Source organism: Bos indicus, chromosome 13, assembly GCF_029378745.1.
Source record: "Bos indicus isolate NIAB-ARS_2022 breed Sahiwal x Tharparkar chromosome 13, NIAB-ARS_B.indTharparkar_mat_pri_1.0, whole genome shotgun sequence".
Lineage (NCBI taxonomy): Eukaryota > Metazoa > Chordata > Mammalia > Artiodactyla > Bovidae > Bos > Bos indicus.
Window position 1 is genome coordinate 45112414 of NC_091772.1, and position 26325 is coordinate 45138738.

The window sequence follows — 26325 nt, forward strand, 5'->3', positions numbered from 1 at the left end:
GGTCCACTGCCCTAGAGCTGCTGATGGACGCCTGAGCTGGCAGAGTGCCGGAGCCCAAACGTCTGTCACAGAGACCGGGGTTACCTGTGGCCTGAGAACCAGGCAAGTCACCTGGCTCGGGGTAAGCCCACCCCTCCCGCGCTCAGCCCTTCTCTCCCCTACCAGGCCCCACCCCCTTCCCGCCAGCCTATCGGAGAGACCGTAGCTCCGGGCGCTGGCCAATTGAGAGGCGGCTGGCTGGTCCCGCCCCACGGCGTACGTCGGGTTGCACGGGGTCACGCCGGCGACGAGCTAGTCTGGCGGCATGTGGCGCGGCGGCTGGCGGGCGCGGGGCGTGCTCCGGAGGCTGAGCGGCGGGTGAGGGGGCGGGGCTGGGGGCAAGGGAGCGAGCGGACGGTGACGCGGGGAGGGGGTGGGGCGGCGTGGCTCCCCGACCCGGGACCCCTCGCGCTGGGCTCCGGCTGCGAGAGCCTGGCCCGCAGCCGGGGCGCCCTCGCAGGCCGCGGTGCGAGAACGGCAGAGCGGGCCCCGCGGTGGCCTTCATCCCGGAGAGAGGGAGCCCCTGTCCGGTTACCGAGGCTGGGGAGCTGCTGCCAGCAAAGGCAGGGTGAAGCCGGCCAGGACCCAGCACGGACAGGTGGTCGGGCCTCCGAGGCGGAGAACCCCTGAAGTGGGCTGACATGAGCGACACTAGGGGGCGGCGGGCAGGGCTCTCCATAGGCGTTTGCTCTTTTCCCCGCGGTTGTGGGCGGGGGGCTTGAGCGCCTCTGCGGCCTGGAGAGTGGGGCCTCCGGGGTGGAGGGCTGATCGCTCGGGCGTGTCCGACTCTTCGCGACCCCTGAACCGCAGCCCGCCGGGCTCCTCTGTCCACGGGATTCTCCAGGCGAGAACACTGGGGTGGGTTGCCATGCCCTCCTCCAGGGGATCTTCTTGACCCAGGGATCGAACCCGGGTCTTCTGCATTGGCAGATGAATTCTTCCCTGTCTGAGCCTCCAACTTCGTGTTTAATGAGTGGATTTATGGGAAAAGAAAGCATTTAGTTTCAGACTGAATCAGCATCATTCATTTTGACTTTGTAAAATGTAACTTTTTACTTTCTAAAGAAACATAAGTTGTTTAGCTTCATGCTGATTCAGAGAATTAGTTTATGGTGGAGTTTAGCTGCTGTTAGCTCAGGAGAGGAAACGGGGGTGTCTGTCGTTGGGCTGTCTTTATTGGGTATTTGGGTTAAAATCTTCTATCCCATAATTCTAGAATTGGCTAATCCAGAACGGAAATGTTGGTTGTTTATAGAATACTATTGCATGATGTTGAATGAGTCAAGTGTTTTCAGCCCGTACTTTCTATAAAGAATATTTTTGTGAGATTTAATATTAATGTAGAAAATACTACAAATTGTGTCCCTGTTACCCAGGTTAAGCTTACCCTTTACCCATGATAACTCTCCCTCTCTCTCAAATGAAATTGCTCTTCTAGTTTACAAAAATAATTTTGCTTTCCTCTGAATTTTTATCATCCTTGTATAGTCTTACACTACGGTATTACCTGGTTAGATGGCACCTTTTTTTCTTTGCTTCATGTGCCCACATCTTTGATACATGTAGTTGTCCATTCATTCTTAGGGCTAAGTTTGTCAACTGAATAGTTGAGTTTATCTGTTCTCTGTTACTGGACATTTGGGCTGCTGGGTTTGGGGCCCTTGGGAATGGTGTGCACGTTGTTGTGTGTTTGTGCACCAGGGAGTGAGTGCAGGTCACGCGCACATACGTTGAGGGGAATGAACTGCTTATCTAATAAGGACAGGGCTGTTCTGAAGTCTCCCTTCAGTGTGCACACCCAGTGGCCATGTGAGACCCTGACAACACTAGATTGTTAATTCTCACTAATTTGGCAGGTGTGGGATGAAACTTTATTGTAGTCTGAGCTCATTGGAATACCGTGATCTTGACATGAGAATTGTATTTTTTCCCCAGAATCAAGGGAAATTGGTGACATGATTGTATTACAGTTATTTATGGACATGTAGAAATAAAAGGTTTTCAATGTTAAGTGTTTGATATTATGAGGCTTAGGTGAGTTGAAATACAATTGAAAGGACTTTAATGGAAACCGATTTTCTGAAATGCGTTTAGAAGATGCAGGTTTTCATTTTTCTTAGAACTCTTTGTCACATGGCAGTGTTTTTGTCATGTTGCTGAATTATGTTAGCCAGTCTTCCAGCAGATCATCTGACTCCTTTTCTTAAATGTAGCAGTGCCCACCTCCGAGCCTGGAGATGGGGGAGCACCAAGGCCTGTGAGCGAGCACTGCAGTACCGCATTGGAGAGAGGATCCACGGCTTCACCGTCAACCAGGTGGGCCTGGGGGCGCCTCTGGTGTCAGCTCAGAGCAGAGATGTGGGGGGTGGGCTTGATCATCTGTGTCCCCAGCCCCGCTTCCTTCAGTTTCACAGCAGGTGCTCAAAGGAGCAGACTTTGCAAGTGAAAGGGTTTCCTGACTCTCAGATGAAAGCAGACCCCCTGACCCCTTCCCTGAGTGCCTGAGGCCTCACTTCTTTGCAGAGCTTAGGGAGCAAATAAACACGGTTTTGTTTCTGCATTGCTGATGACCTGTGTTGAAGACTGAAGGCCCCACATCTACTCAGGTGAAGTTCCTACCATCAACCAAGTTTGCTCCAAAGTTGGGCAAAATCTTCCTGGTTTTGAGCCATTTGGGTTTCAGGATTATAGAAAAGAGATTGTGTGGGCTTATAGGTACTTAGTTTATGTTAAAATATCTTGTTTTGTTTGGCTTAAACTTTTTTTTTTCTTTAATGCTATAATTGACAGCGATGTACATGACATAGTCCACTGGATGTTGGTTTCACACTGTACTTTACACTAATAAAAACAGAGGCAGGCAGCTCACAGTCAGAAGGACTCGGGTTTGCAACAGGAAGACACAGGAGGGTCTGCTGGGCACAGGCAGGGTGGGGATGGATTTGTGGAGAAGTAAAGGAGAGCCACCATCTGTCTCCAGGAACAGGGGCAGGGGGTATTCAGCGCAGGGTCTCCGAACCACTTAAAAGGGTTCATGGTTGTGAGGCCCCTAAAGAAGTCTCAAGAGACTTGGGATTTCTGTATAGTTCTGGTTAATAATACCTTTTTCAGAGGCATGATTCTTTTCCTGTATGTTTCAAGTTTTGTGGAAACTTAGTTTATAATAAACCATGGTCCTTTTTGAGAAACAATTACTGTGAGAGCTGTTTGTGAGGTAAACTGGTTTTATTTTTACTTTTAATTAACTTATTTTTGGCTGCACTGGATTTTTGTTGCTGTGTATGGGCTTTCTCAGGTGGTGCTAGTGATAAAGAACCTGTCTGCCAATGCAGGTTAGAGTTAAGAGACACCAGTTCAATCCCTGGGTCAGTAAGATCCCCTGGAGGAGGGCACGGCAACCCACTCCAGTATTCTTGCCTGGAGAATCCCATGGACAGGGAGCCTGGCAGGCTGCAGTTCATGGAGTTGCAAAAAGTCAGACGCGACTGAAGCGACTTAGCACACATGCTTGGGCTTTCTCTAGTTGTGGCGAGCATGGGCTACTCTAGTTGAAATGTGCAGGCTTCTTATTTTGGTGGCTTCTCTTGTTGCGGAGGATGGGCTCAGGGCACAAGGGCTTCAGTAGTTGCAGCACTCGGATTCAGTGGTTGTGGCTTCCACGCTTTAGCGCACAGGCTTCAGTAGTTGTATCACGTGCCCTTAATTGCCCTGTGGAATCTTCCCGGACCAGGGATTGAACCCATGTCCCCTTTCTTGGCAGGCGGGTTCTAAACCACAGGACCACTAGGGAAGTCCAGAGGCAGACTGGTTTTAAATATTAGGTTGGTGCAAACATAATTGCGGTTTGGGACCATGAAATTTAAATCATTATAACGAGGCTCAAATACATCTTTATGTATTAAAATCGGAACAATTACAATAAACACTTTTTTGCCAACAAGACATAAGTTTGTTTATTCCTGTCACATAAAAATCCGTGCTTCAGGATTCAGTGAACTCTTGGGAAGCATTTTCTGCATCCTGTTGGTTGTGGAAGCATTTTCCTTGCAAAAGATTTGTCTCGATGCTTGAAGAAGTGGTTATCGGTTGGCGAGAGGTCAGGTGAGTATGACAGACGAGGCAGAACTTTGTAGCCCAGTGCGTTCAACTTTTGAAGCATTGATTGTGCAGCTTGCGGTCGGGCATTGTCACGGAGAAGACTTGGGCTTTCTGTTGACCACTGCCTGCTGCAGGCTTGCAGTTTTCAGTGCATCTCATTGATTTGCTGAGCTTGCTTCTCAGATGTGATGATTTCTCTGGGATTCAGAAAGCTATAGTGGGTCAGACGCACAGCAGACCACCACACAATGACCATGACCTTTTTTTGGTGCAGGGTTGGCTTTGGAAAGTGCTTTGGAGTTTCTTCTCCATCCAACCACTGAGCTGGTTGTCGTATAAAATCCACTTTTCGTCACGTGTCTCAATCTGATTGAGAAATGATTTGTCGTTGTTGTGTGGACCAAGAGAAGATGACACTTCAAAACAAGGATTTTTTTTTTTTTATTTGCAGTCAGCTCATGAGGCACCCACTTATCAAGGCTTTTCACCTTTCCAATTTACTTCAAATGCATAATGACTATAGAAAGGTCAACGTTGAGTTCTTTGGCAACTTCTTGTGTAGTTGTAAAAGGATCAATTTTGGTGATTGCTCTCAGTTGGTCATTGTCAACTTCCAGTGACCGGCCACTGTGCTCCTCATCTTCAAGGCTCTCATCTCCTTTGCAAAACTTCTTCAGCCTCCACTGCACTGTGTACATTCACTACCGGTTCCTGGGCCAAATGCGTTGTTGATGTTGTGAGTTGTCTCAGCTGCTTTATGCCTGTTTTGAACTTGAATAAGAAAATCGCTCAGATCTGCTTTTTGTCTAACATCATTTGCATAGTCTAAATATAAAGTACGCAGTAAGTAATAAGTCATTAGCAAAAAACATGAAGCAAGAAATGCACATTAAAATGATGTATGACGTAATCGCATTTAAGAATGTGTTCTAATAACAAGTGGCGAAGTTCAACATTGCAAAACCGCGATTATTTTTGCACCAACCTAATACATTGATCACATCTGACAGAAGTACAGTTGTGAACTCCCAGGTGTAAACAGTTTCATTGCTGTAACTTATGTGGGCATCAGTAGGCCACTTGGAGCACATAGTTTTTGTAGCAGGGCCCCCAGAGCAGGCTGAGGACAGCAGAACTTTCACCTCTGCCCTGCTAGGAAGTTGCATCAGTAAAGACAGGTCCCTGTCACACCCCGTGGTGGTCATGGTGACAAGGTGCTGAGGTTATAGGTGGGGCCTTGACGCAGTTGCTTCAGTACCAAGGACAGTGGAAGTTACTCAGTGCTCACAGACAAGACCTCCCCCAGGGGGTGAGCAAGTATTTGCTGTTTTTAAATAATAGAATAGTTCTTTTCATTTATTTGACTGTCCTGAGTCTGCTTTGTGTGGGCTTTCTCTATTTGTATTGAGCGGGGCTCTTCTTCATTGTGGAGCGTTCCAGGTGAGTCCACTCTCTTCCAGGGCAGCCTGGTGCTACACAAGGGGTCTGACTCTAGGCTCTGTGATCTTGGCAAATTGTACCGTCAGCCCCAGGCTCAGTTTTCATCTTTAAGTGGGGTGGGATGCCTCCCTCCTGGAGTCACCTGTGGCACACTCAGGAGATGCTAGCAGACAGTGGGCGCTCAGGGGGAACCATGGTGCTGTCATCAGCCCCAGGTCTTGCCTTCTTGGTCCGTGGACTCGACTTGGAGTTTCCTGCCAGGTCCACCGGGTCCCACAGACGCAGCGTCCCTATGCTGCATGCCTTTCCAACCGAGTCGAGCGCCCCCATTTCCTCATTGGTTCAGGTGACGCCTGTCCCCGAGCTGTCGCTGACAGCTGTGAAGCTCAGCCATGACGGCACGGGAGCACAGTACTTGCACCTGGCCCGCGAGGACGGAAACAACTTGTTCAGGTGTGTCTGTGTTCTGGGCTCAGGGTCTGATTCCCTGCAGGGGCGTCTGCCACACCTGCAGTGGTTCAGCAGGAATCGGGGGAGGGGAGTCTCCCCCCCGGCTCCCGTGGGTGTGGCGGGGACGCGGCTGGCCCTTACCCCAAGGGGCTCTGACTGTGCGGCTATGTCCCCAGCGTGCAGTTCCGCACCACCCCCACCGACAGCAGCGGTGCCCCCCACATCCTGGAGCACACGGTCCTGTGCGGCTCTCAGAGGTACCCCTGCCGAGACCCCTTCTTCAAGATGCTGAACCGGTCGCTGTCCACATTCATGAATGCCTTCACAGGTGAGACGTGGGCCCGGCCAGGGCTGCCTGGATTCCGATGAGGGGGTGGCAGCCTGGAGGCTGGGGTTGAGTTCCCAATCTCTGTCTGGAGGCCGTTTATTGCATAATCCCTTAGGAAAACCACACTGGGGTTGATTATAAAACCTGGAATTTTAGAGAAAATGCACCTGAATTTTCTGGGAAAGGTGACCACTGTTTTCTTTGGGAAATAATGCTGTAAAGGTCGGTTAGCAGGGCTGGTGTCTGGGTTGTGGCTGCAGGAAGCAGTGGGTATGGGCTGGTGGCAGGCACCCTGTGGGCAATCCCACCCCCCGTCCCCCAGCGGGTGCTGTTGTCTCTGTGTCCCTGACAGTGTGGACCTGTTGTGAGGCTGAAACAGACATTGCTGGCGTGAACCTGGGGGAACCGCTGTGTTTAAAACCCTGCTCTTCTTTGTGTCTAGCTAGTGATTACACCCTGTACCCGTTTTCCACACAAAACCCCAAGGACTTCCAGAACCTCCTGTCCGTGTATTTGGACGCAGCCTTTTTTCCATGCTTGCGGGAACTGGACTTCTGGTATGTAGCAATTGGTTCATTGATCTTTAGTTCAGCGATAGAGTCACTGTTACCATGTAATCATCTGTCACTCTTCAGGCAGGAAGGATGGCGACTGGAACACGAGGACCCGAATGACCCCCAGACGCCTTTGGTCTTTAAAGGTGTCGTCTTCAATGAAATGAAGGGAGCATTTGTGAGTGTTTCCCTTGCTCATGCTATGTTAAATTATCCTACTGTATAAAATGTTGGAGTACAAACAGTCTTTGCAGATGGCTGCCATCTTGTTATGTCACTTAATATCCTCACTGTGAGAATCTGCGTTAGTGTGGGCAGTGCAGTGAGCTGGCACCGCTGGGCAATGAGCTAGATGGCAATTCTCAGCGGGGGTGTGGGGATCACGGTGACCTCTGGTCTTTGGGGCTCGGCCAGATGAAAACCGTGTTCCTGACAATCCTGAGACCTTGGTTTTCTGCTCTTTCCTGCCCTGGTGTAGGGTGGGGTTCACAGATACAGTGTCTCTCAAGTTATGGTAAAGATGACCACACTCAGTGAATGTTGCAGGAAAGCAGATCATAGGGAGTTTTTGTTTCCCGACACTACTCTGGAGTTCAAGTGTGCAGTGGCACCATGTCTAAAAAAACAATGTACACGTCTTAATTAGCATTTCATGGCTGAAAGGAGCATCTGGGTGGGTACTTGGGGGTGTCAGCAGGGGGACTCCCAGGATGCGGCTACTTTGTTGAATTGTGTGAACAGTGTGTGTGCTGGTTTTCACATACATGTGTATTTTTACTTGAAGACAGATAATGAGAGGATATTCTCACAGCACCTTCAGAATCGCCTGCTTCCTGACCACACGTACTCGGTGGTCTCCGGAGGGGACCCCCTGTGCATCCCCGACCTCACGTGGGAGCAGCTCAGACGGTTCCACGCCATGCACTACCACCCCAGCAACGCCAGGTGACGCTGCCTGGGAAGCCTGGTGCCGGGTTGCTTTCCCCCAGTGTCCTGCTTCTCTTGAGTTGGGCTTGGGAAGCTTGCTTCACGACCACGGGCAGTGGACGGGAGCCTGCTGTGCGTGGACGTGACCTCAGACCCACAAGGCGAGGCCCCTGCCTGCTGCCTCTGCAGCTCAGCCTCAGGCTGATGGTATAACAGGAGGTTGTGGTCCTCCTCTCAGGGCTGACGCAGTCCTGGAGAGGTGCCCCCAGAGAGGCAGCTGTGTCATTCAACCTCTGATCAATTGCTTGTTTCAAGTATGATTAATAGTAAAACGCTGACAGTTTGCAAGGACTTCTCTGGTGGCTCAGTGGTAAAGAATCCACCTGCAGGGTGGGAGATGTAGGTTTGTTCCCTGGGTCAGGAAGATCCCCTGAACAAGGAAATGGCAACCCACTCCAGTATGCTTTCTTGGGAAATCCCATGGATAGAGGAGCCTGGCAGGCTACAGTCCATGGGGTTGCGAAGAGACATGACTTAGTGACTAAACAACAGTAGTTTACAGATACTTTAAGCAGTCATGTAAAGTCATTTGCAAAACTATTTTAGCTGTAAAATTTTAAAAATTTAATTATGAAAACTCCTAATCATCCAGGAGAGTGTAGGGAGTAGATCAGTGAACCCCATGTGCTCAGCCTGTAGCTCCGTCCTCTGGGTGTGTACATAGACACAGGTAGACACACATAGACAAGTAGATACATGTAGAAACAGGCAACTAGACATGTATAGATACACACAGACATGTATACATGTATAGACATACACGGATACACATAGATGTTTACAAGGATGTTCTCTTATGTGAGATAACACCGTTTTCACATTTAACAGAATAAATGATTGAATAAAACCACCTATGCCTTGACCGAGATTGATTTCCAGTTGTCCCTGAGATGTTTGATAAGTCGAGGCCCACAGGCAGCCTTTCCTTGCTGTGTCCCTTAAGCACCCTTTCTGGTGGGACGGTGCCCCCTCATGGACCATAATGACCTCATGGAAATATTTTCATATGTGTATATATTTAAGACCATGTGATCACCAGATGAAATTTTAAAACTTTTTAGTGCTCACATTGTCCCCACGGTGGCCTAAGGAAGTTCCTTGATAGTTATCCTTGACATCTTTGGTGACTTCTCATTTCTGCCCTGGCCCCAAAGGCAGGCCTCCTCCTGCTCTAGACCCGTGGTCATTCCTCCAGGGGTCCTGGGGCTGAACCAGTCGGGCGTGCGGGGACCAGTGGGCACAGCCAGGTGCTCCTCACTGCCGGCTTTGCACTGTCTAAGCTCTGAGTGGGAGGCTGACGGGATCTGTAGGATACTAGCTCCCAGGCCCTTAATCATAGCTCAGACACTGCATTCTGCTAGAAAGATGAGGTCTGCACTATGCTCTTTACCCCCGTAAGTAATGTGTTGTCCTAAAAACATGGGCGAGCTGAGATTTGTGACCCAGATTTGATGTTTGTGACGTTTTAAATTTTGTTGTTAGTCTTAGATGGATTATTGTGGTGCTGTAGCTTAGGTTTTAAATATTTTAATGTGTAGTTTATTTGTTTTTTATAACACATTTATAGTAAATTCAAAATGAAGAGCAGTTTTTGCCAGATTTTATTTAATTCTTTTTGTACAATCTGTGCTTTGTTTGAACCACATCTTGAGAAAAGAGCAGAAGCCTCTCTATTCAGTGTTGTGGTTAAATTAAGTGAAACAGGTGTTCTGTGTGAAGTTGACATCAGCCTGGGGACTGGCGTGTTCTGGCCCTTAGATCCTGGACACCCTCTGGTTCAGACAAAGCCTGATGTAGACTAAGGTGCTCTCTCAAACTTCAGGTTCTTCACTTATGGTAACTTTCCACTGGAGCAGCATCTGAAGCAAATTCACGAAGAGGCCCTGAGTAAATTTCAGAGAATTGAGCCACGGACGTCGGTGCCAGCCCAGAAGCCCTGGGATGAGCCGGTAAGAGCTGGGTCCAAGCCACAGGTCAGCAGGCCTGTGAGCATGTGACATGCAGGTGGGGTGCGTGTTCCTAGTGTTTCCAGTGCTGTGGGCGTGCCATGGGTGTGAGGGTTCTCCAGCCGGAAGAGCGGCGGTCTGTGCAAAAGCACAGTTGCCCTGACAAGAAGCACGGGGAATGTCCTTCACGTCAGTGCCTTGCCCATCTGCACCTGCTGATGCACGCCTGTGCCCTTGCAGAGGGAGTTCCAGATCACGTGTGCCCCGGACTCGCTGGCTGAGGGCCCCTTGGGGCAGACGACCATCAGTGTCAGCTTTCTCCTGCCAGAGTGAGTGTGTGAGACTCACGCGGCCCACCCTGTGGGGAGCGCCCCTGGGAGCACGTGCATGGGGGGATTTGGGCCTCCAGTGGTATTATTAGATGTGGGGTGTCTAACAGCATCGGAATGGTTTGGTATTGGGGTCACAGTGCCTCTGCATGTGAAAAGAGCCCTGTGAACTCTGACCTTGAGAACCTTTGCTCTCAAGACTGACCCCAGCGGCCTGGCACGAGGCGTGTGGGCTGGGAGGGTCCTGCCGCACTGTCACTGTCTGCTCGTGGCGTGAGACCCCCAAGGTCCCACAGTGCAAGAGTTCGGCAAGTCAAGGAATGCTCTTTTGCCCATGTAACTATTAAAATAGAGGTTGAAATGGAGGAATTTCTAGTAGAATTTCAGCTGCTTTGGAAAATAAAAGTGTTTATTTTGGTTTTGATAGTTTTGAAAACATTTCCATGGGCCAACCATTTCCCTCTCTTCCCCCGCCTTTATAAATGAAGAATAACTGACACGTTTGAAGCCTTCACGCTGAGCCTTCTGTCTTCACTCCTGATCAGTGGCCCCAACGCCCCCTTCTACAAAGCCCTCATTGAATCTGGACTTGGCACCGACTTCTCTCCTGACGTTGGGTGCGTGTCACTGTCAGATCAGATCGTTACTCCGCGGTGAGGGGCACTTGTGACACCTGATACTGTCTGGACACATTCTGGGCTGGTCACTGCAGGGCAGGGGTTACTAGCCGCTCTTGGGGTATGAGGAGGGGTCAGTGGTGTAGGCGGCTCCATACCCTGTGGTTAGGGGAGGGCCCTCTTCCTGCCCCAGCTGTGCTTCCAGCACAAGCTGTGGATGTCCTCTGTAGTGGGCAATTGACAAAAAAAACCCAACAAGGTAACTCTTCCAAGAGTGGCATGTTGCTGCTTGCTTGAAAAGTGAGGCCATTAGAAGTCCTTTGAAATCATAGCATTTGGTAAAACTCTCTAGATTTGTTTTGCTCTGGAATTTTAATTGTGGTGGATTTTGGAAAAACTAAAAGGATGTGAGTGTGAGCCATCGTATCTGAGCAGCGGGTACCTGAGGATCTGCCCTCCTGGCTTCTCCTGGCTGAGTCCTGTAGGCGCTCTGATCTCAGTGAAGAGTGTTCTCAACCAGCGATGGAGGGGCGTGCAGATTCTGACGTGTCACCTGCTTTCATACCAGGTACAATGGCTGCACTCGGGAGGCCTACTTCAGCGTGGGCCTGCAGGGCATTGCAGAGAAGGACGTCCAGACAGTCCGGGACATCGTGGACCGGACGCTAGATGACGTCATCGAGTACGTGTGGCGTCCGCAGGGCTGGGCTGGGTCCTCATTCCCGAACACAGGCTCACATCACACGCACTCCTTCATGGCAGCTGTTTGAATATCACCTTTGTGGCCTTGTTGTTCAGACATATGGATTTTTCAGCATCTGAGTTCTTGATGTTTCTGTAGGAAAGGATTTGAAGAGGATCGCATTGAAGCATTACTTCATAAAATTGAAATACAGATGAAGCACCAGTCCGTCAGCTTTGGACTCACCCTGACATCTGTGCGTGTTTTTAAACTCCTCAGTCTCTTTTTTTGTTAGTTCGTGGTTTTTTAAAATTTATTTTTGGCTGTGCTGGGTCTTCATTGCCGTGTGGGCTTTTCTCTAGTTGTGATGTGCAGGCTTCTCATTGTGGTAGCTTCTCTTATTGCAGAGCATGGGCTCTAGGTGCTTGGGCTTCAGTAGCTGCAGCGTGTGGCTCAGTAATTGTCAGACTCAGGCTTAGTTGCTTCACGGCATGTGGGATCCTCCCGGATCGGGGATCAAACCTGTGTCTCTTGCACTGGCAGGCAGATTCTTATCTGCTGCATCACCAGGGAAGCCCAGTTAGTAGTTCTTGAAAATACAGATTGTCATTCACAGCACCTTTCATTTGAACTGGGGAAGTTATGGTGTTTGGATCTGATATAAAATTACTGTTAATTTAATTTTGTAATACATCGTTCCTGTTTTTATTTGCTTACTTCATTAGCTTTCTGATATCTTATTTTTTAATAGATTTAGAGAGTGCTTTAAATGGATAGGGATTTAGCATGACTTCATAATTATATTTTCCAAAAAGTAATTTTTAAATCTGTGCTTTCTACTTTGTTAGGGGGAAAAAATCACGAGTTTAGTTCTTCTAGCCAAAAAAAAAATGATTTAATTTTCTTCATGAGCAGTTGTCTGTGGTATTTTTAAGTCTAGAAGCTGAGTCCTGATACAAAGGCAGGCTTGGACGTTTGCTGGGCAGACACAGGGTTTGCAGGTTACGGTGGCTTATTGTGACTCTCCTACCTGCCCCCTCAATAGTACATTGCTTCCTGCTGGAACCACGACGGGGACCCCGTAGAGCTCCTGAAGCTCGGAAGTCAGGTGGCTCAGTTCCGAAAGTGCCTGGAGGAAAATCCAAGGTTTTTGCAAGAAAAAGTAAAACAGTATTTTAAGGTAAGAAAGCTGAGAATATATGTCTGTAATTTTGAAGTTGAGTTTTATAATAATGAAGGGAACATTAGGAATATTCTCTGCATTGTGTAAGTCGAGTTTTGACAATATGAGATTTAATTTTTTAATTGTTGATTAAAAATGTAAATGGTCATATTAGCTTTAAAGATTCTGTTTTCCAGATATTCATGCAGGTGGGTTTTTGTGTATGAGTGTGTGTATGGGGGGAGCTGTTTAACGGAGCACCTGCATGTATTGCTTTGGTGAGGAGCGCGCTTCTTGGCTTGCGGGATCTTGGCTCCCAGACCAGGGATTCAATCTGGACCCCAGGGGGTCGCCCTATATTTTTGTTCTGTTTTGCTAATAGATTGTAGAGAACATGAGACGAGTTGCCCAAGTGTGTGAATGTTCTGGTTGTTTTTACCAAGGACTCTTTGGTACTCATTTGTCTCCACAGACTTGTGGGCTTTTGTGCTTTGTGTGTGTTCCCTGCTGGACCGTCACTGATGGAGGGGAATGTCATCTCCCCCGTTGCCCTGGGTGGGTGGGGGTGGGGAGGACTGTCCCGTGGTGAGTGGGGTCGTGGTCCTGGGCACCCGCGCTGGGGGTGGGGCACCTGCTGTGGCCGTTCATCCTGCATCTCTAATCACAAGCCATTCTGTACACGGTGCTTGATGTGCTGTGGTCCTCCCGCTCTGTGGTGTCACACGAGCTTTCTGTGGGTGTGTGTCTAGTGGCTGCATTAAGTCAAGGGGCCCAGTGTCACCTAAGTTATGTTAGATCAGCATCTATATTGTCCTCATGGTTTATAAAATACTGAGTGGAGAGTTTAGTTTTGGTTTGAGAAGTTAGTAGTACGATGAAGACTTGGTAAAAAATTATTTTATTCTGTTATCTTCAACTTAGACTAAAGCCAAAGGTTTATTATGGTATTAAAAGGTGCAGGTGGTTTCTTTGTACAACCAAGGTGTAAAGGCACTGTTGAATGTCGACGCGTTTGTGGTTAAGACGTAGGAACTACAGTGACTGTGCTCCAGATGGTAACAGCGTATGGACGCCATGGTCCCTGCAGAGCAGGTGGCCTCAAGGATTGTTTGTGGCTCCCAGGCTCTGCATGCACAGCCTCGTGGGGCAAGTTCTGTTGTCATCACCGTGAGAAATGGGAAAACGGAACTGTGGGGCTAAGTGCACCCTGCTGGAGGCCGGCTCAATGCTGGATTCCATAAGACCGTGTTTTTAATTGACTTTTCTCTTGCTCTGGTTGTTGCAGAATAATCGGCACAAGCTGACTTTATCCATGAAACCAGACGACAAGTATTCCGAGAAGCAAGCACAGATGGAAACAGAAAAACTGCAGCAAAAGGTCACTTCTCTTTCCCCGGAAGAGAAGCAGCAGATCTATGAGAAAGGTCAGGTCTGGCAGCTGCCTCCCCATCACCCAGTCCCACCGAGCTTCCAGCGTAAGGAGGCGGCTGGTTTCAGCCAGTAGGTCTCTGCCGGCTGCCTGCAGGGTTCTGTGTTAACCCCAGCAAGACTGACCTTCTCCTCAGAAACTACACCCTGTGATTCAGCAGGAGAGGCAGGAATTCTGGGAGAGAGGTGGCTTCACAGGGTTTATGCATTTACGCACTTCGCAGACGCCTTCTCCTTACCGAGGCTGTATAGGCCACTGGGTGCGTGCTGCGTGGCAGTCTGTAGCTGACTGCAGACGGGTCTTGGGGATGGAGTGCGCTGTGGGCTCAGGGGTGGCAGGTCTCGGGGGGATGCAAGCCTCGCATTCTTCACAGAGCCCCCACGGGTGCCTGTGGTGCAGGCACTGTGAACACAGAAACAGGTCTGTGGTTTCTTACGTGGAAAACTGCACTGCCTATAAAGCCCAGCGGTCCTACTCCTGAGCGTTCACCCAAGAGAAGTGAAAGTGTCTGTCCACACGGGACTTGACATGCCCCACATGTGTCCACACAGAGAGGTAACTGAGGTGTCCACACGGTGGGATTCTGCTCAGCTATAACAAGGGCCAGAACACTGGACACGCAGGATCTGTGAGTCTCACAGGCCGTGAGGCCAGAGCGGGTGGGGCTGCCTTCTGGGGTGGTGGCACCCGCTGTCGATGGTGGTGTGCTGCTCACGCTGTGCATTTGTCAGAGCCACTGGGTTCTATACAGCAGTTGCAGGTTGTAGCGTATGACGTTTACATATGTACACAGTACACAGGAACACATACACAACCACCCGCCCCCCACCCCTGAAAAGTTGGCTGGGATTACACGAAGGATTTATCAGGCATGTCAGCAGGTGGAGCTGACTCTAGCGTGACTTGATCATACTGAGTTTGAGGTGATTTGACTTTGTAAAGACAGAGTTAATGTCAATGTGTAACCTGTTTAATCTCTGAATTCTTTACATATGCAGAGAGTTACTTTAAGCTCTTCCATAAATTTGTTCTTAATTAAAGTGTAAATGAAGTATAGTTGATTTACAATGTTGTGTTAGTTTCTGGTGTACAGCAGAGTGGTTCCGTTCCTTTTTCAGATTCTTTTCCATTGTAGTTTATCACAGACTATTGAATATAGTTCTCTGTGCTATTACAGTAGGTCCTTGTTGGTTATGCACTTCAGTAGTGTGTATATGTTGATTCCAATCTCCTAATTTATCCCTCCCCACCTCCCTTTGCCCTTTGGTAACCATAAGTTTATTATTTTTTAAAATAATTTTATTTATTTCTGACCGTGCTGGGTCTTTGTTGCTGCAAGGGCTTTTCTCCAGTTGCAGCAAGCAGGGGCTGCTCTCTAGTTGTGCTCAGACTTCTCACTGTGGTGGCATCTTCTGTCACAGAGCGTGGGCTCTGGGGCATGTGGACTTAGTCATTGTGGCCCTCAGGTGTTGGAGCACAGGCTCAGTTGCTCTGTGGCATGTGGGATCTTCCCTCATCAGGGATCAAACCTGTGTCTTCTGCATTGGCAGGTGGATTCTTTACTGCTGAGCCACCAGGAAAGCCTCTTAATTTTTTTTTTTTAATTGAGGAGTAGCTGGCATAACATCATATTAGTTCCAGATGTATAACATGATTTGATGTATTTATATATTGTGAGATGATTACCACAGTTTGTCCAGTTAATCTCTATTGTCATTGTTCAGTCGCTCAGTCGTCGCCAGCTCTTTGCAAGCCCATAAACTGCAGCACACCAGGCTTCCCTGTCCCTCACCATCTCCCAGAGTTGCCCAAGTTCATGTTCGTTGAATTGGTGATGCCATCCAACCATCTCATCTTCTGCCGCCCTCTTCTGCCTTCAGTGTTTCCCAGTATCAGGGTGTTTTCCAGTGAGTTGGCTCTCTACATCAGGAGACCAAACTGTTGGAGCTTCAGCTTCAGCATCAGTCTTTCCAATGAATATTCAGGACTGATTTCCTTTAGGATTGACTGGTTGGATCTCCTTGCAGTCCAAGGGACTCTCAAGAGTCTTTTCCAACACCACAGTTCAAAAGCATCAATTCTTCAGTGCTCAGCCTTCTTTATGGTTCAACTCTCACATCCATATGTGACTACTGGAAAGACCGTAGCTTTGACTATATGGACCTTTGTTGGCATAGTGATGTTTTTGCTTTTTAATACACTGTCTAGGTTCATCATAGTTTTCTTTCCAAGAAGCAATCCTATTCTAATTTCTTGGCTGCAGTCACCATCCACAGTGATTTTGGAGCCCAAGAAGAGGAAATCTGTCACTGTTTCCACCTTTCCCCCTTCTATTTGCCGTGAAGTGATGGGACCAGATGCCATGATCTTAGCTTTTTTTTTAATATTGAGTTTTAAGGCAGCTTTTCCACTCTGCTCTTGCACCCTCAATCAAGAGGCTCTTTAGCTCCTCTTCCCTTTCTGCCATTAAAGTGGTATCATCTGCATATCTGAGATTGTTGATATTTCTCCAAGCAATCTTCATTCCAGCTTGTGCCTCATCCAGTCTGGCATTTAAAATGCAGTATCCTGCATAGAAGTTAAATAAACAGGGTGACAATATACAGCTTTATGCTTGTTTCTCAATTTTGAATCAGTAATTTGTTCCATATAAGGTTCTAACTGTTGCTTCTTGACCTGCATACAGGTTTCTTAGGAGACAGGTGAGGTGGTCTAGTATTCATATCTCTTTAAGAGTTTTCCAGTTTGTTATGATACACAGAATCAAAGGCTGTGGATGGGTGGATGGTGGGAGAAATGGATAAAAGGAGTCAAAGCTACCCCTCAATGAAACAGAAGTAGATGTTTTTCTGGAATTCCCTTGGTTTCTCTGTGATCCAGCGAATGCTAGCAATTTGATCTCTTGTTCCTCTGCCTTTTCTAAACTAGCTTGAGCATCTGAAAGTTCTCGGTTCACGTAGTGCTGAAGCCTAGCTTGAAGGATTTTGAGCATAACTTTACTAGCGTGGGAAGTGAGTGCAATTGTCCAGTAGTTGGAACATTCTTCAGTACTACCCTTCTTGGTAACTGGGTTGAAGATTGACCTTTTCCAGTCCTGTGGCCACTGCTGGGTTTTCTAAATTTGCTGGCATATGAGTGCAGCACTTTCATAAGCATCATCTTTTAGGATTTGAAATGGCTCAGCTGGAATTCCATCACCTCCAGTAGCTTTGTTCGTAGTGATGCTTCCTAAGGCCCACTTGACTTCGCAGTCCAGGATGTCTGGCTCTGGATGAGTAATCACACCATTATGGTCATCCGGGTCATGAAGATCTTTTTTTGTATAGGTCTTCTGTTTTGTTGCCATCTCTTCTTGATCTCTTCTGCTTCTACTAGTTCTTTGCCGTTTTTGTCTTTTATTGTGGGCACAGTAACAGACACATGGTAACCTCTATCATCATGCCTAGAATTTTTTGTCTTGTGATGAGAACTTTTAAATTCCCTTAGCAATTTTCAAATCTAAGTTCAGTATAATTAGCTTCAGTAACCATGCCATGCATGATTTGCCTAGAACTTAGAGCTGCAGGCTTGTAGCTCTGACCCCTTTCATCCATTTCTCCCACCACCCACCCAACAGCCACAGTCTGTTCTCTGTTTATATGAGCTTGCTTTTTTGTGTTTTTTTTTGTTTAGATTCCCCATATCAGTGAGATTATAGATATTTCTCTGACTTATTTCACTGAGTGTAACCCTCAAGCTTCATCCACATTGTTGCAAATGGCAATTTTTCCTCCTGTCTCATGACTGAGTGTGGTATTCTGGGGTGTGTGGAGCGGCGTGGTTGTGTGTGTGTGGGCACTTTTACCCATTCATCATCGGTGGGCGCTTAGGTTGTCGTTTGCACATCCTGACTATTGTAAACAGTGCGGTGCTGCCATGGACGTTGCGGCTGTGTCTCCTTTGCAGTTAGTGTTTTATTTTCTTAGATAGATAACCAGGAGCAGGGTTGCTGGGCCGTATGGTGGTTCTGGTTTCACTACTTTGAGGAGCCACCACACTGCTTCCCGTGGTGGCTGCACCAGGTCCCATTTCCATGCACCGTGCACAAGGGTACCTTTCCTCCAGACTCGCCAGCAGTTGCTGCATCCCTTGTCTGCCCTTCTGACAGCTGTGAGGTGATGGCTCATGTGCTTTGATAGGCATTTCCCTGGTGAGTGGTTTTGGGCACCTTTTCCTATACCTGTTGGCCATCTTTGTCTTTGGAAAAATGCCTGTTCAGTCCTCAGCCCATTTTTTACTTGGATGGTTTTTGCTACTGAGTTCTTCGGCTGTTTTGGATATCTTACCAGTAACGTTAGATTTGTAAACACTTTCCTGCTGTGTAGGCAGCCTCTTCATGTTGTTTGATGTGGTCCATCCATTTTCCAAGCTGTTTGTGGCACAGAAGGTAATTCTACAACCAAGCACAGAGTCGTGTGTTCCCTGAGTTATCAGGTGCCTGGCCTGGCCGTGGAGGTGTCTTGTGTTAAGAAAACTCATATGTTCCAGCCCACGCCTGCCTGTGGAGGGATGGCGGCCCTGGTTACAAGATCACGGCAGAGTGGTCTGGAGACATAGGACACAGCCTAGTGCGTTTACCATTGCGTCAGGGTCAGTAAGTGTGGACTCAGGTCACATGTTACAAGTCACTTGAGTGTGGACTCAGTGCAAAGAATCTGTGAATCGGGGTCCAGTCTGCAGATGAGCACCAGTGAGAAGTGGGAATGGGAGTTAGTTTGTTGGGAAAGTCAGTCTTCCGGTTCGGGGCCCGTGTCGTGTGTGCCGTGCGCAGGGGCGTGGCTGGGCCGCCGGGGCCCGTGGTGGAGCAGGTGCCTGCGGCCTCTGCTCCGTGCTCGCCAGGACAGAGGGCACTAGGGGGCTTTCTCAGGACGTGAGGACATGTCTGAGGCGCAGCGGTTGGGGTGCTCCACTTGACTGGGGGGAAACAGCCGGGCGGGGGCCTTGAAGGTGTCGGGGCTCCAAGAAGTATGTGGAGCTGGCTCCCTGGGCCTGCGTGGGGCCAGGTGGGGAACCCGGTGCTGGAGACTCAGGGTGGGGGTGAGGTGACTCAGGCTGACAGGACTTCACCCTGTAACACCTCGTCCCCACGGGCTGCCTGGTCTGAGCAGGAACTCGAGGAGAGGGTGTCCGTCCATCCCCCGTCACCCCTCCATCACATCAATGTAGGATCAGCCCCTGAAAGTGTGTTCACCCATTTCTTTATTTGTGAACTTTATGTGATCACACAGCATATTGCCAAGATGAGTGAAAATGAAGTATAAGTAAATGAGTACAGAGTTAGTTCACTTCAGCCCACAAGCTCAGTCTGTGGTATAAAGCGAGGGTGGGAACTACTTGCACAGACTCCTCTCCCCCAGCAAACCTGTCCTCTGAAATCACTGAGGATGAGCTGGGGAGACGACTGCTGCTGGGTGCTTACTGTGCTGCCTTCTCTGGTTCTGGCAACCTCCGACCCCAGCGTTTCGGGGCTCCCTGTGCCCAGGGGAGGCTACAGAAACTAAGGGACAGGAGAGGGGCTGAGCAGGGCCTTCTAAGGGCCGACCTGGATGCTCACTGCCGCCCCTGCCCCCCATAGGTTTGGAACTGCAGGCTCAGCAGAGTCGACCTCCAGACGCATCGTGTCTGCCAGCGCTCAGGGTGTCGGACATCGAGCCCCGCATCCCGGTCACGGAGCTGGAGGTGCTGCAGGCAGGTCAGTGGCGGGTACCGGTGTCCCTGGGAGGAGAGTCACCGGTGGATGTCCTCAGAGGACGTTTGAGCCCCCGTTTCTAGTCCTGGGTCCGGCAGTGCTGAGCGCCCTGCTTCTGGGTTCCACTGTGTGTGTACACATGGCTCTCAAGGGCGTGGGGTCCGGAGGCCCACAGCGCTGGGTGTTGCCTTACGGTATGCAGAGGGGTCGCTGCTGCTCCCTGTTGCTCGCTTCCCCTGGACACAGGACCCTCGCCCGTGGTGCTGATGCTGCTCCCCGTGGCCGTGACGTGATAGCCCCTCCTGCCCGAGCAGGTCTGACCCCAGCGCTGGCCTTCACGGTGCCCATGTCTAGTCAGGGTTCTGGCTGTGCGTGAGCACCCCCGACTCATGATGTGTCTGTTGTTACTTGTGTGTGAGTGTCGGCAAAGCCCCTCCTCTGGCCCAGGCTTCTGGGAAGCCGGGTCAGCGCCTCCTCAGGTCTGGTTTATCAGTGAAGGTCATTGAGTCAGTGCTGTGATTCATAGTCAGTGGTGCTCAGCTCCGCTGCAGGTCAGGCACTGCGCTCGGGATGTGAAAATGAGAACACAGGGTAGTGCCCGAGGGGCTGGGGGTGAGTGGCATGTGGGGTGTGTTGTGGGAGGGGCCGCCAGCGTCCCCCCACGCCCAGGATTGGAGTGCGGGCGGCGGTGCTGGACTGCAGGTGGTCAGACACCCCAAGAGTGTCCCTGCTCTGCTCTTGTTCCTCACAGAGCAACTCAAGACTTGCGGGTTTTGTCGTAACAAAAGTACAGCAAGGAAGGTTGTCTGATGATGTATGGCGAATGAATAGCGTTTTTTTGCTAATATAAAATTTAAAATTCTATCCTTGAAAAGCTTTAGTGTTTTACAGATATTACATGGTGGTTACATGGGTAAAACTTTGCTGGTAAGAATGTGAAGAAGTACCCTTGTTCCCGCAGCCAGGGACACGCCAGTCCAGTACTGCGCGCAGCCCACCAACGGCGTGGTCTACTTCAGAGCCTTCTCCAGCCTCAACGCCCTGCCCGAGGAGCTGCGGCCCTACGTGCCGCTCTTCTGCAGCGTCCTCACCAAGTAAGGCTGCGTGGGGCGGACGCGCGCCTCTAGAGCCCGCGCATCTTCCCTGGTTGCTCGGGGGCGTTCACTGTGTCCTGTTTCAGTGCGTCAGTGTCACTTGTCAGTGAGCAGTTTTACTTTCCAAATCTCACAGTGCTGTTACAGAAAGGTGGGTGGTGTATTTGTTGAGAATTTTCCTCCTGGACGTCGTACTAATGTAGTACATTAAAACACATTTATAAACTGTGAACGTAATACACAGCTATCTTGACTAGGTTCTTTTTAAGATGATGAAGAGGATAATTCCTCTCAGAGGCTTTGAGCTTTAAACATGACATGTAGGCCTGAGGTCACCCACAGAACCTGACCACTGCTCCCCACCCTTCATTAGTATGGCTCCCGCTGCCTGCCTTCCACGGCAGAGGGTTCCAGGAGAGCCCGGTCGTCTCCTTGGCTTCAGTTAGTTATTCTTTTATTTGGGACAGTTAGTTAATATTGCACTCGGGGCAGCGATGAGGGTGTTCCCTCCCAAGGTGTCATCCATGTTGAAGTGACTTCTTGAGAGTGCAGAAAAGCTTGTTTTTCAGGTCCCCCACCCCGAGACTGCCTGTACCTGATGGGCTACAAAGCTTGGGGTGGGGGAGCCCAGCTTCTGGTGGGCGGGGGGCCCAGTCAGGGGACTCCCTCCCCAGAGGACCCTCCGCCCTGTGACTCCGTGCTCTCTTTGCACAGGCTGGGCTGTGGCAGCCTCGACTACCGGGAGCTGGCCCAGCAGGTGGAGCTGAAGACAGGTGGCCTGGCTGCCGCCCCCCAGGTGCTCCCCGACGACTCACACCTCAACACCTACGAGCAGGTGACCATTTCCTCGGGTGCAGGCTGGTGGGGGTTGGTTTTCCCCCTGTCTTTTTTTCTTTTTCAGAAGGTCAGAATTCTTTCTTCCCTCCTGGTTTAGGGTGTGCTGTTCTCCTCTTTCTGCCTCGATAGAAACCTAGCAGACATGATGCATCTGTGGAGTGAGGTACTGAATAAGTAAGTATTTGCCAAGACATGATCCCAGACACACCGGAGACCCAGTCCTGTGAGCACCTTGCCCTGTTGTGATTGGTTGCAGGCCTGGTCCTGCGGTCCCTTGGTCGAGTCTCGACATTTCCCTCCCCTGAGAACTTGCCCTCTGCAGGTTTCCCACTGGGGAAGGGGGCATGGCTGTGTCCCGGGGGGCTCATCACGGCTTTCTCCACTGCAGCCCCCGCTTTGAGGAGGAGGAGCACTTCCGTGTGCTGGTGAAGATGGCCGCCCAGGAGCTATCCAATGGGGTCCCTGACTCAGGCCACCTCTATGCGTCCATCAGAGCGGGCAGGACGCTGGCACCTGCGGGGGACCTGCAAGAGACCTTTGGGGGGATGGACCAGGTGAGGTGCTCAGGCTGGCTGGCTCTCCAGGGCTCTTAACAGATTGGCCAACATGAACTGGCCAGGTTTCAGGGGGAGGGTGGGGGGAATGTTCTCTCTCACCTTATTTTCTCAAGTCCACAGCTCCCTTCCCTCAGCTCCCTTGCCCACAGCTGGGCAAGTGTGAATCCCATGCGTGCACAGAACCATACATACCCACACACCCGTGTCCCTGTGTCAGGACGTCTGGTCCAGGCTCTCCCTGTGGGCTCTCTGACTCAGGTGCTGCTGATGAAGAGAATTGCGGAGATGACTGACCTGCAACCCGTCCTGGGGAAGCTCCTGCGCATCTGGAAACACCTGCTGAGCTGTGACAGCCTGAGGTAGGGCCACGCTGGCCTCCCAGCTGCACTTAACCTTCATGTTGCTGAGTGGTGTGGAGAGGCTTTTCAGAGGGAGCGCTTGGGAGCAGCCACGGCATGCAGAGAAGAGCCCAGGTCTTCTCAGTGTTTGTCAGATGCTTTTTTATGATAGTGTCTGATTCAGTGGAGGTTGGAGGAACCACAAAGAAACATTTTCTGAGAGGGTGGAGAACTACCACCACCCTCTGACTACTTAACAGTGCTACTCGAATGAAGGTTTATCTTCCTCTGGACAGTGTGTGTTCTGAGACCATGGCCCCAAAGGCACTGTTGGCAGGTTGCACCTCCTCGTCCTCAGGGACACAGAGCTCTGAGCCAGCCGAGAGGAGGGTCAGGCTTTTTTGTACCCAGAAAGCATGCGGCGAAAGAAGACAGCTGTGATGTTTGGCTTTTGGTTTACTCAGCTTTTGTTTGTACATTTACATGTACATGTTTTTACACTTCAGTAATCTTTTCACAGTAATGGTTCCGTGCACACACTGTTTTAAACAGATGTTCTGTGAATGCGACTGCCCAACAGATGTCGCAGGTGGAGGGCGCGGTGGAGGCCTTCCTGAGGAGCCTCAGCCGGACTGAGAAGGAGCAGAGGCCCATGTGCCCACACGTGGTGGAGGTGAGGCTGGGGGCCCGCCCTGGGGCCCAAGGACGAGGGGACTTCTGCTCCCCAAGCTTCACGATGGAAGAATACTCAGGCCACAGAGCCTATACTGCCTGAACCCTCAGCATCCAGGCTGTTTCCGGAATGTACCTGACCCATCACGTGCGTTTCAGGGTTTACTCATTTCTCTGTGAAACATTTCACTTCCAGAAACCTGCACCCAAGGCATCCAGCGGGAGCTGCCCAGTCATAAGGAGGCTGGTGACGGTGAGTCCCTTCCTCTTGCACCCTGCCCACTTCGCCGCCCCTTCCACGGCCAGCCTGTGTCTGAGGCCACCAGGTGCTGTCTGTGGATGCCTCGTGTTCAGTCCACCTCTGTTCAAACATCACTGCTGTACCGGGATCACTTCACCTCCCACCCCCACCCCACCCCCGATGATCCTAGGAAAGGCAAAGGCGCTTATCCCAGGAAAGTGACCAGACGAGGCCACATGTTCAGGGCCCTGGGAGGGAGTGGGGTGAGGTGAGCCAAGGTCTCTGGGCGGGCTGGGATGTGTCACCTCCACCCTGTGGAGGTCGTGTGGGGCGAGCTTGCCAATGCTGTTGTGTGTGGACGGGGTTGCTGCTGCCGACCAGGGCATCACGGTCAGGGCTCTGGGTCCTCGAGGGTCCTGGCCACGTGGCGCTGACACCACCTGGCCTCTGCCCCAGGACCCCACCTTTGAGCCCTGCCAGATGAAGACGCACTTCCTGCTTCCGTTCCCCGTGAACTACGTTGCCGAGTGCATCAGGACTGCCCCGTATACAGCCCCGGACCACGCCAGGTGCATGGGGCTGGGCCCTCAGGAGCAGGACTGCATATGGCTCTGCTGAGTAGCAAGATGTGGGTTTAGAAACAGACAGGGACCACCTTCCCTGGGTGTGAGGACTTAACTTCCCGTATGTCACACAAGTAAAAGTTCCTGAAAAAAGACGTGTGGACGGGTCTCCCCCTCTCCACACCCCCATCCCTGCCAGGGAGCAGAGCCCTGTGCGGGCCGCCACCTCTCCCAGCTCAGGCTCACCCTCCACATGCCCCCCCTGCCATAGAGAAGACCCAGGGCGGGGCAGCACGCTGTCATTGCTCATGGTGGACGTCATGGGGACGCAGGGGCCTAGTAGACTTTCCCTGTTGGAGCATGTTTTCTAAGGGAGGGACGTGCTCACAGTGGAGGCCACTCCCCTAAGACGCCCGAGTGCTGCGGCAGGGCAGGAGGGAGTAGGCCCACCCCTATCGCTCCCGTCACCCAGGCCTCACCTTGCTCGCATTTTTCTTGCCCTCGTGGATCACGCTGTGTTATGTTCAGTCCTGCTCTGCCAGCTGTGCTGTTGTTAATGTGCATCTTTTTATCTTTTCAGCCTCAAGATCCTGGCACGGTTGATGACTGCTCAATTCTTACACACGGAAATTCGAGAAAAAGGTGGTGCTTATGGCGGAGGCGCCCGGCTCAGCTACGGCGGGATGTTCACACTATACTCGTACAGGTGGGTCTGAGCGCACTGCACACTTCAGAAAGACGTTCCCCTGTTCTCACCACACCAACCGTGGGGACAGACAATCCTGGGAACCCTGGGCCTGAAACAGCTCTGGGGTTGGTGACCAGGGTACGTGGGAGACGACCTGGAAACTCTCGGGGCCGGGCTGGGTCCGCGGGGCCACAGACTGTCCTGCCTGCTCACATCTCTGTCCTGCGGCCCCGCTGCCCGAGGGCAGGACTGACACCCCAGGGAAGGAGGGGCTTCCCTCTGCTCCTCACGGGCTGGACGTGGTTGTAGTCGTGCGGGGGCCGTGGGTCTCCAGAAGGACAGAAACCAAGCGTTTTTCACAGATGCCCTGGGGACACGTGCCTGTGTGAGTGAGGACCTTGGAGGATTCTGTGCTCAGGGAAGATGCAGGAGATCGGCCTCAGCAGGGGCCATTGTTGCATCTGGGGCATCTCACGTGTGTCTTCTGTTTCCTCTGGCCAGTGCCTGTCCTGGTGGCAGAGGTGTAGTTAGTGGGGTGGACACGCTGGCTCACCAGGGGCAGTGTTGGTGGCTTGTGCGGCCACTCGTCAGTGTCCAGAGCACTGGGGTGTCTGTACCGTGTGAAAACAGCCGCTGATGACCCCAAAGTGTGGACAAACTGTGTCATACTTGGTTGTTCCTTATTGATAAACGTCAGTGTCTGACCCTTTGGTCTCCAGGGATCCACGTTCCACGGAAACACTGCAGTCCTTCATGAAGGCCATCGACTGGGCCAAGGCTGGGAGGTTCACCCAGCAGGACATCGACGAGGCAAAGCTCTCAGTCTTCTCTGCTGTGGATGCTCCGGTGGCACCTTCAGATAAAGGTGTGTGGTGTAGCAGACACACCTAAAGCCACGGTGCCCGAGCTCGTCCTCCCGAGACAACATCTCAGCCGAGTCAGGAGGAGTGGGCATGAGGGGCAGTGCTGAGACCTGTGGTGGAAGCGGGGCTTGAAGGCCGGGGGTGGCTGCGTGTCCCGACAACCACCCCATCCCATCCCCTGCGCTCACTCTCAGGCCTGGACCACTTCCTGTACGGCCTCTCGGATGAGATGAAGCAGGTACACCGTGAGCAGCTCTTCGCCGTCTGCCACAAAGACCTGGTTGACGTGAGCAACAGGTGAGTGGAAGCCGGGTGCTTAGCGTCCAGTCCCTGTGACCCCATGGCACCTGAGTGACCGCTGCCCCCCTGCCTCCAGGTACTTGGGCGCCAGGAGAAGCACACACGGCGTGGCTCTGCTCGGACCAGACAACGCGAGCATCGCCAAGGACCCGTCATGGGTCATAAGACAGCGGTGACTAGACGATGCGAGCATCACCAAGGACCCGTCGTGGTCATAAGACAGCGGTGACCCTGCCTCCTGACGCCGAGTGCCTTGCTTTCCTCACCTTTTAAGTTATTTTTTTTTTAACAAAACTCTTGATCATCTGTATATGTTATCTGTATATCAAATACATATGATCGTATATACACGATGTCATTTGATATCATTCTTAGAATTTTGC

General features: G+C 50.9%; 1 protein-coding gene across 2 annotated transcripts; it reads left to right on the forward strand.

The window, feature by feature from the left end:
- The first annotated feature begins 268 nt into the window (after positions 1 to 268).
- PITRM1 (pitrilysin metallopeptidase 1) lies at positions 269 to 26295 on the forward strand. 2 transcript variants are annotated; one of them, XM_019973316.2, is made up of 27 exons: positions 269 to 357; positions 2253 to 2355; positions 5924 to 6030; positions 6204 to 6355; positions 6798 to 6912; positions 6991 to 7087; positions 7694 to 7854; positions 9719 to 9845; positions 10083 to 10171; positions 10660 to 10788; positions 11357 to 11470; positions 11630 to 11726; positions 12516 to 12650; positions 13918 to 14056; positions 19676 to 19792; positions 20751 to 20883; positions 21598 to 21718; positions 21818 to 21894; positions 22109 to 22274; positions 22536 to 22636; positions 23168 to 23288; positions 23484 to 23540; positions 23985 to 24097; positions 24672 to 24797; positions 25499 to 25644; positions 25837 to 25939; positions 26019 to 26295. In XM_019973316.2, the coding sequence occupies exons 1-27, from the start codon at positions 305 to 307 to the stop codon at positions 26116 to 26118; spliced, it is 3099 nt and encodes a 1032-aa protein (XP_019828875.2). In that variant the 5' UTR covers positions 269 to 304; the 3' UTR covers positions 26119 to 26295. The 2 variants fall into 2 exon arrangements, with proteins under 2 accessions (XP_019828875.2, XP_019828876.2); XM_019973317.2 differs by having other exon boundaries at positions 2256 to 2355.
- Positions 26296 to 26325: the final 30 nt, after the last annotated feature.